The sequence below is a fragment of the Chaetura pelagica genome, unplaced genomic scaffold (assembly GCF_000747805.2).
Source record: "Chaetura pelagica isolate M959 unplaced genomic scaffold, ChaPel_1.0 scaffold166, whole genome shotgun sequence".
Lineage (NCBI taxonomy): Eukaryota > Metazoa > Chordata > Aves > Apodiformes > Apodidae > Chaetura > Chaetura pelagica.
The window spans coordinates 3,451,724-3,460,868 of NW_009953758.1; the positions used below are offsets into that span (position 1 = coordinate 3,451,724).

The window sequence follows — 9,145 nt, forward strand, 5'->3', positions numbered from 1 at the left end:
AAATGTAGAGGACAGTGAACTCAGGAAAGAAACACTAGGGTCTATACAGGTAATATTCCAAAGATGTTCATGCAGTGCCAGTCTAACAGACTGGTAGGAATTTAGGGATCAGTTTAGAAAAAGGAGACTGCACCATCATGACATTATATGTATCTTGTGTTCTATGTGCATCTTTAACAGCAATATGTAATTTTGGGTCCTGATTTTCTTTATTTAAATATGTGTTCAGAGGCACAGAATGGCTTTTATGCAAGGTGTAGCAACAAAGATGAGAAGTCTATGACTTGGAAAAGGGTTAGCTGAGTAGGGGGTGCAGTTAGATACTGCTTACCTCATGAATGGTATTTAGTAGAAAAGTTGAATAGGAAGTAATATAATTCTTTTCTGCCAGTGAAAAGGAGAAATGTAGTACTAAGCAAATTTTTCCAGAAATTAATATAAAGAAAAGGTGAAATACTTTTTCATATAATGTTTAATTGAAATTGTGGAATTCATAGATACGAGGTGCAGTGGAGGCAAAAAATATAAAAATGTCTGCTCATGGTCTGGACAAAATAGTGAAAAATAGTTCTATCAGTGATTGTAAAAATAATGGTCTAAATGAAACTCTGGAGGAAACCCATAAACAACCCTGCTTAGAAAAGAGAGTATGGGGAGGGAAAGACCTATGAATGTGCAAGAAGCACATTTAAGCACTAAATAATCTTTGGTATAACACACTATGGCCATTTTAATAGGAGGAGCATCTTTATGTTTTCATACAAATAATTGTATTTTTCCTGAGAGAAACTTTCAAAAGCGTCAACTAAGGTAACTGAAAAATTACCCAGTATAAAAGATTAATGTACCTTGTACTTGGTATATCAAGTTTAAGTTGAGATTTAAAATTCTGTGAAACTTTTAAGACTGTAAGTAAATGTTTAGTAAGAAAAGGTAAGTGCGTGCATTGCTTTTGTAGGGTTTTAAGGTTTATGGGGTCATTTTTCCTTTCATTTAGAATACTTGTTCATGTAGTAGGCAACATGCATTCAGAGAAACGCAAGTAAAGCCATAGTTTTTTGTGGGATTTAGGAAAAATACCATAATTCACCAGAAACTAACTTTGCTGAATCTGTGCTTTCTTATTTGGGATGAATGGGGTAACTCAGATCTTTTGACAACTATTGATTTTAGCTTTGTGCTTCAAGTAGGTGCTGCTGTGTGTTGGTGCTTAACTAATGTTTTCAAGGTTGCTGGTCCATAGACCATCTGTGACATCTTTATGCTATTTCTTTTAAAATCTGTTCTACCAAATGCAGAAAGATAGTTGGATGTATCCTGTCTTCGTAGCAGTCGTGGGTGCTGCATCTCTGTTCTGCATAAATGTTGGCAGAGGTGTGAAAACTTCAGGGACAGACTGAAAGATGAAATCTGGGGAGGGAGTTTTTACAAGGGCTTGTAGTGATAGGACAAGGGGTGATGGGTCAAAACTGGAAGAGGGGGAATTTAGGGTAGACAATAGGAGGAAATTCTTTAGTGGGAGGATGGTGAGATACTGGAACAGGTTGCCCAGGGAAGTTGTGGAAGCCCCATCCCTGGAAGTGGACGGGGCCCTGAGCAACCTGATCTAGTGGGAGATGTCCCTGCCCATGCAGGGGGGTTTGCATTAGATGGTCTTTAAGGTCCCTTGCAATTTAAACCATTCTATGAATCTATGTTTGTTAGGCTTTGTAATTCTTCTGAGTGGCAGTACATAGATAGCAATTCATTTATAAAACCAACGGTCTAGAAAACCTGACCAAACGACAGGAAAACCACAGACGACTATGATATCATGATAATAAACCTGCTGACAAAATGAAGGATACTGGCCTTTATTTTCACAGAACACCATGGTTGGTCGTATTGATATATATCACATGACTTAGTGGAGTAAATGATTATACACTGTTTCATGTATACCTTCCACCAAAGCAAAAAATTCTTTACAAATACAATGTCTGTGTTTAGTAACCTTAATAATGTGAGCTGAGGCTTTATCTGTGAAATAAAACCATTCTTAAACCAGAAAATTAAATCTGGGATGTTGAGCATGCTTTAACAGCCAAAGCTGAGTTCATGAAACATGTCATGGGCTTCTGATTATAGAGGAGAAATTGCTAAATTGCTTTCACTGTCAGAGAAAAAGAATTATGTAAGTTTTATGGTCATAAGAGCAGAAAATACTTTGCATGTGGAAGTACAGATCCTTATACAGTTGATCCCTGATGCTTTTCCTACCATTAGTCTAGTGGCTTTGATCTCATCTTATTTCATAAGCCTATTCCAGCAGGGTATCTCTGATACAAGGCAGATTTAACCAAGGTTATGAAAATGGGAATATATATCAGTGTATTTTTATTTTAGAGGATCTACATATAAGATTTTATTAGCAGCTACTGTTGTACTCAGTTACTAGGCAATGTGAAATCTGCTTTGGGTCTGAAAGTAGCATGTTTGTGTTAGTTGCCATACTGCATCTCTCGGTGGGGTTTATTATATTGGGTAAAATAGAAAGTCAGTGTAGAGCTAGGTTTACACAGAATCACAGGATTACCTTGGTTGGAATAGACCTTCAGGATCGTCAAGTCAAACCATTAACCTAACACTGACAAGTCCTTAACTAAACCATATCCCGAAGTACTAAGTCTGCATGACTTAAATATCTCAGGGATGGTGACTCCACTACAGCCCTGAGCAGCCTGTTCCAGTGCCTGGTAACTCTTTCATTGAGGAAACTCTTCTTCACATCCAATCTAAACCTCCCCTGGCACAGCTTTAGGCCATTACTTCTTGTCACTTGTAACTTCACTGAACAGACCGATCCCCACCTCCTTACACCCTCCTTTAAGGTAATTGTAGAGATCAACAGGTCTCCTCTCAGCCTCCTTTTCTCCAGGCTAAACAATGCCAACTCCCTCAGCTGCTCCTCATAAGACTTGTGCTCCAAACCCTTCATTATCTTTGTTGCACTTCTTTGGACACCCTCTAGTAGCTCAATGTCCTTTCTGTAGCGAGATGCCCAAAACTGAACACAGTACTCAAGGCGCAACCTCACCAGTGCTGGGTAAGATCACCTCCCTGGTTCTGCTGACTGCACTGTTCCTGATTGAAACTCATACAATTGGCCTTGGCTCATTGATCAAGCCTGTCCAGGTCCCTTTGGCCTTCCCATCCTCAGTCAGATCAACATGTTCACCCAGCTTAGTGTCGTCCCCAAATTTACTAAGGATACATTCTATCCCCTCATCTAGATTATTGATAGAGATGTTAAAGAGAGTTTAGAGATTTTGCTTTTGATAAGTCTTTTAACTGTTACTGCAGTATAAAGGAAAAGTGATTTTTTTTCCCTCTTTATAAATGCATATGCAAATAGTAATAAAACTCATACAAATATTTTTGTTAACAAATTCCAAAAGCTACTCACTGTTTTTTCCCCAGCATTGCTGTTCAAAATTTTGAATCAATATAGTTAAAATTTTATAATCAATACATATTTTAAAAGTTAAATTGATTACTTTTACTAGTAAGCAATGGTTTATTTTAGAAAATCTTTTTATGTTGTTGTAAATCATGGTGGGTTATCTTAGTTACTAACATCTATACTTCTACTAATAAGATAGAATCTGTTATTTTGTATTGCAGTGTATATTGCTTTACAGATTCATCTCTGAGTGTTTTTCTATTGCTTAGCTTTGCTGGGAATGGAAGAAGGGAATCCTTTAATGACCAACACCATGTTATTTCCTTAGGGTAATTCCTCTTAATTACCACTCTGTTACAGTCCCAAGAGCGCAGGTTATGCACAAAGACTTTGAAACATGGTTTATATTTCTGTCTTGGAACACATCATGCTGCAATTCTTTTTCCTTAGGCTATAACATTCTATTGCTGCTTCATCAGAAGTTTAATTAAATCCATTAGTTTGCAGAAATTCTTCAAATTGAAGCAGCAATACTTCAAAAGTTATCAGTCTTAATCTAATAAAAGATGTTATTTGTAAATTTTTTTTAAGGTGTGAACTCTAATATAGTGTCTACTGTTATTGAGACAGAAATTAAAGTGTGCAATGGAAAGAAACAGTTTTTATGGTAAGTGCTACTGTTTTATTCATCTGGGTGATGCAGATAAAATCTTTAGCCATGTTTTTTTTGCTGCCTTTGAAGATTTTTCTAAAAAAATTACTTCTTGAGCAATAGGAAAATATTGTGTGCAAAACAGTTTCTTAAACTCTGAGGAACTTTGTGTATTACTTTGCTTTTTCATGAAGCAAATATAACTTTACAGATGCGTAACTGTTTCAGATACTAACACTCAGAGTTTTTGACATTACGGATAACCCCTGGATTAATGGAGTTTTAAATCTGAGTCTGTAAGTGTATTAGTTCAAATAATTTGAGATCTCTCTTTCCAGACACTGGACAGAAACATGTTTTTATAGCTTCCCAGAGAATGTAACTTGCTAGACAAACTCAAAGCTGGTGTTTATTAAAATAGACATAATTAATTTTTGTACAAATCCAATCTGAAATATATTATGTGGACATAAGATGTTTGTTAAGAAAATTTCATCTAAATTCTGCAGCCATTAGTAGTCCATATAAGTCAGTAATGATTTGCACATAAGAGATTGAAGAACTGCTGGTCACTTCAGCAGACCATTCTCTACGACACAGTTCACCCAGAAAAACCCTCCATAAATAAAAGGGTCATCTTTCACTTAAGTAGGTTGTTATCTAGAAATAATGCTACAAATAAGAAAGCACAATTCCTACTAAACGGTATCTTGGAGGTGATGAACTTTGTTTCTCAGTTGGTAGGCTTTTGCAAGAAATTCTACTTTGTGAATTTTCTGGTCTCATAAAAGAAATGAGCTCAGCTTTGTGTTGCTGAAGGCAGTTGTGGGCCCACAATGAATGTTAAAAACAGTGAGTGAAGAAATGGCCTGAAACTAATTTATGTGCAGATTTTTATAAACCTCCAAATAATGCAAAAATAACATAAAAGAGAATGTGAAGGTCATAAAGTTTAAAAAAAACAGTGAATGCTAGAATTGATGCTTGCATGGTCACAATAAAGTGCTTCTAAAAATTAGTTAAATCTATCTTGTTGGAACAGTGGATTTCTGAGGAATAGATTTATGTTTTTAAACACTTGTGCATGGAACAGAAGTGATTGGGTTATATTTCTTAAGTATGTTAAATTTATTAACATTTGGACCGCATGGAATTTTAGCACTTCCAAATGAAACTTGAATCATTACTAGAGGAGAATGGAAGTAAAGGCATGCCATTTATTTTCTGTTAATGAGATATTTTGTGTCCAAAAATCAAGTGTCAAATTTGTTCTACACTGTAAAGTCAAGGCACGTTTTTCAGCTTCTTCCTACTTAGAAACATTTATAAGAAGACTAGGCAATTCTCCAGTTTGTTTTCTAGTATAATTTCATTTCAGTGAATATGTGTGATTTATGCAGAAGTTGTTTTATTGCTATATTTTTATTATTGCATCAAACAGAAGGGTGGCAATGTGTTACTATGAATCTTGAAGTTAATTTAAGCTAAGTCAGTGAATGTTTTAATAGTTAAGCATCATTTTTTAGAATGTAAACTTTAACTCTGGAAAGTAAGAAAGTATGAGTAATCTCTGCAAGTTTACTAATACTGCTAGTAGTTCTTTAATTAGATTAATTTCTCCAATTGTTCTTTGTAAACATGCTTGAAATATTTAAATGGAGAGAGATGGAATGGCTTTTCTTCTTTTCTCTCTTCATTCTTTTGATATCATTTTGGTTTTGCTTTTGCCTTTTTTTTTTTTTTTCACATTAGTTTTATTTCCTGGAATCCTGCATGAATACAATGATATTCTGAAGTACTGGTTAATGACAGTTTTGGTGTGTCCTCTTCTCCTGTGTCCAACAGCCATATTTCATTGGTGCAGGAGCTCAACTGCCATTATTTGAATTTATGAAATCTGCCGACCATCAGATGTGCTGTCTGGGCAGTTGGTGAGCCTGGCTTGGTCCTCAGTCTCAGACCTCTCTGCTCCACTTCTTTGAGACATGGATCTCATACGGCTGCTTTTGACCCTTGAGCCAGAATCCAAGGGATTCTGATACTTCAATACTTGTTAAGGTTGTCTCTAGTATATGGACAGCCTCCTCTCTTAGTTTAATCTTTTTAGAGACAGCACAACAGGAAAATAAGCTCAAAGAAGAAACTTCAGTCTATGATGGCAATCTTGTAGGCTCCCCAAATTACAGGTTTTTTCTGATATTATGAAATTGTTCTGCTGCTTAGTGAGTGGTTTGGCAGAACTTCAAATTGACAGAGTACGCCCTGCTCTTTTCTGCCATTCAGGGGCTGAGGGCATGTGAGTGCTGCCCTCCCTTCACCTTCTCTGTTAATGCTGTCATAGACCACTTACTTTTCATGGTTTTATGCTGAAGTATCCTAGTCTTAGTTACTCCTGTAACAGAAGTAATTTTAACTTTTTTTTTTTTCTTCCCATTATTGTTCCTTGAATCCTTTTTAAATTACTCTTTCTGTTTTATAAGGTGGGGAAACCAGGGTTGTGTGCTAGACTTATCAGTGACATAATTGCATTTTCTTTTGTTTTCTATTTGCTCATAGTTCTTAGCATTCATTTTTCTGGGTTTCTTTGACTTGTCATTATCAAGTATTTTCCTAGAACGATGGGAAAGACCTTGCTTCTGGGTAGTAATCTTACAAACTGTGATTTTTATATGTAAACTTAAAATGTATTTCCTTCATTAATTTGCATTTATTAATATTTGATGTGTCATATTTTGCTGAGCCACTCAGTAGCATAGATTACTTCTGTATCTTTCCATAGCCTGCCCTATTCTTCATTGTCTGGAACACTGTCACCTGAAGACTGCATCACTCCATGAGTGCACATTCTTTTTGGTGTAATTTACAAATTTATTGAATAGCACAGATTATAGTCAGGCTCCTCTGGTGACCTTCTTCCTCTCCAGATGCTGGCTATTTCCTCTTTTTAATTCAAGTCCTTTGAACAGCGTTGCATCATTTACTTGCTAGCTTAGGTTTTGGGTTTGTGTTGGGCTTTTTTGTTTGTTTGATTTGGGTTCTGTTCGTTTTGTTTGTGATTGGTTTTGGTTGGGTTTTATGGGGTTTTTGAGACTTTGATGATGGGCTTATTTTAAAATGTCTTTTGCATGTCTTCAGCGGATATTAAATTCATCTACTGCATCCCCAGTACTTGTTGAGTCCATTGGAGAAGGGCAGTATATTGGAGAGAGATGATGTCCTCTTGCAAAGGCAGTTTTCACTCTTCCAAATGTTGTAGATATAATGGTGCCCTCAAACTCTGTTTTATAGTTTCTACAAATTTGCACATTATTTATCTTAATTTTTTAAAAATACACAGATAACACTATTCCATCCAGTTTTTAATGGTGTCATCAAGCTGGTTGATTGAAAGACAAATTTGCTACTTTGGATAGCAGCTATTCTATGATAGATCTAGTCCTAGATGGAGTATATTTTTTAAATAGCATTGTTGCAACTGCTGTTTCTTCTTTTTAAATGCTAGCTGTCCCTTTTCCACCAACGCATCGCTTGACCTCTGAAGAAGTGTTTGACACAGATGGAAGGCCAAGGGTTGACATTTTGAAGAACCACTTGATAAAAGAAGGTCGAGTGGATGAAGAAATTGCACTTAGAATCATTAATGAGGGTGCTGCAATATTACGGAGGGAAAAAACTATGATAGAAGTTGAAGCTCCAATTACAGGTAATAGATAATTTCATTTGTTCAGCAAAAAAATGCTAAAATAAAATTTCTGTATGATCTTACTGTTATTCCTCACAACTGCATTTGCTTAACAGTACTCAAATGGTCAGAAAAAATAGGCTGCATGTTATTTTGCAAAATGAAGGTGTTATACCTATTGAAAAAAAATAGTATCATTAGTATAAAAAGACAAACTCGCAAGTCTTCAAATGGTGGTGAATTACTGATTTCCAGTGTTGTAAGTAGGAATAAACATGTACCTGAAATAAAATTTAAAAAACCTTAGAATTATCCTGAAATCTAAATATATGAAGAGAAGCTAACTGGTGTGGTTTGAAGCAAGTACTGTGAACTGGAATTGTGAGTGAAAAATATATCTTTATAGTTCCTCTGTAGGTAAGACTGATGATCGCTTTCAAAATCATGTCATTGTCAGGGTGGTAGTACTGGAAAGTGTTGAAAGATTCTTTTAGCATCTTTAATGCCCTAGGACCAGATCCACTGTGAAAAAGAGCTGACTCTTGGGGTTTTTTGGAGTATTTTCATGGTTTGACTAGTTCGATTTCTGTTTGACCTGGTGAAAGGTGGAATTGATGTCCTTTAGTACTTTTATTTAAAACAATCCAGACTCATATAAAATAGTTTACATTGCATATCTATTATTTATGATAATTAAAGTAGATTTTATTATTGTGTTCAAATCATATGTAATCTAAATGTGTTTTCTTCTAAAATGGTCTATTTAAAGTTAGTGTCTGAAAAGCTAATTTTAGAACATCATCTTGCTTTAATTTGTTAGTATTGGGTAAATGAAAACATTTAAACAGTACATCATAATTATTGACATTTAAAAAAATATAAATGATTGAAGTAGTGGAAACCACTAAGTGACAGTCTGAACTCAGAGTCTCTTGAAGCTCCAGATAAAGCTTGAAACTACAGTGTAGTCTGTATGTTTGGAATTACTAATTTCCATTTATTTGGGTAGTTACCCAGAGCTACTGGTATACTGGTGGCTGAAAAAAAAAGGGAAGTTCTTGCAGTGTTTATGTACAGACCTTAAGAAAAATTTTTAAAAAGAGGATACATTTTCTTTAGTCTAATATTGTGTAGGTTGTGATGACAAATGGTCTGCTACAAGGGAATAACAGCCTTTGAAGTGTAGTGTGCCATATCTGATATTTCTTTCAAAAGCAAAACAACTTTTTTTCCCCAAGAAAAATGTACTAACTCTGAGAAGTCAAGAGATGCTGTTTGTTAGTTGATTAGTGACATTTGGCATCAATGGAAGACATAGTCTCTCAAATTCCTGTTGTTATTAACAAGAATAACAATAATAACTCTTTCC

The 9,145-nt window shown here is 35.3% G+C and overlaps 1 protein-coding gene across 7 annotated transcripts in view; it reads left to right on the forward strand.

The window, feature by feature from the left end:
• Positions 1–7,601: 7,601 nt before the first annotated feature.
• PPP3CB (protein phosphatase 3, catalytic subunit, beta isozyme) overlaps positions 7,602–9,145 on the forward strand; it is a 28,826-nt gene continuing 27,282 nt past the window's right edge. For 5 of the 7 annotated variants that reach the window (XM_010000775.1, XM_010000772.1, XM_010000773.1 and 2 more), the window contains exon 1: positions 7,603–7,797. In XM_010000775.1, coding sequence (XP_009999077.1) covers positions 7,770–7,797 — 28 coding nt within the window. In that variant the 5' untranslated portion in view covers positions 7,603–7,769. Of the gene's footprint in view, positions 7,798–9,145 lie in introns of all 7 variants that reach the window. The other 2 variants (XM_010000776.1, XM_010000777.1) reach the window with 2 other exon arrangements.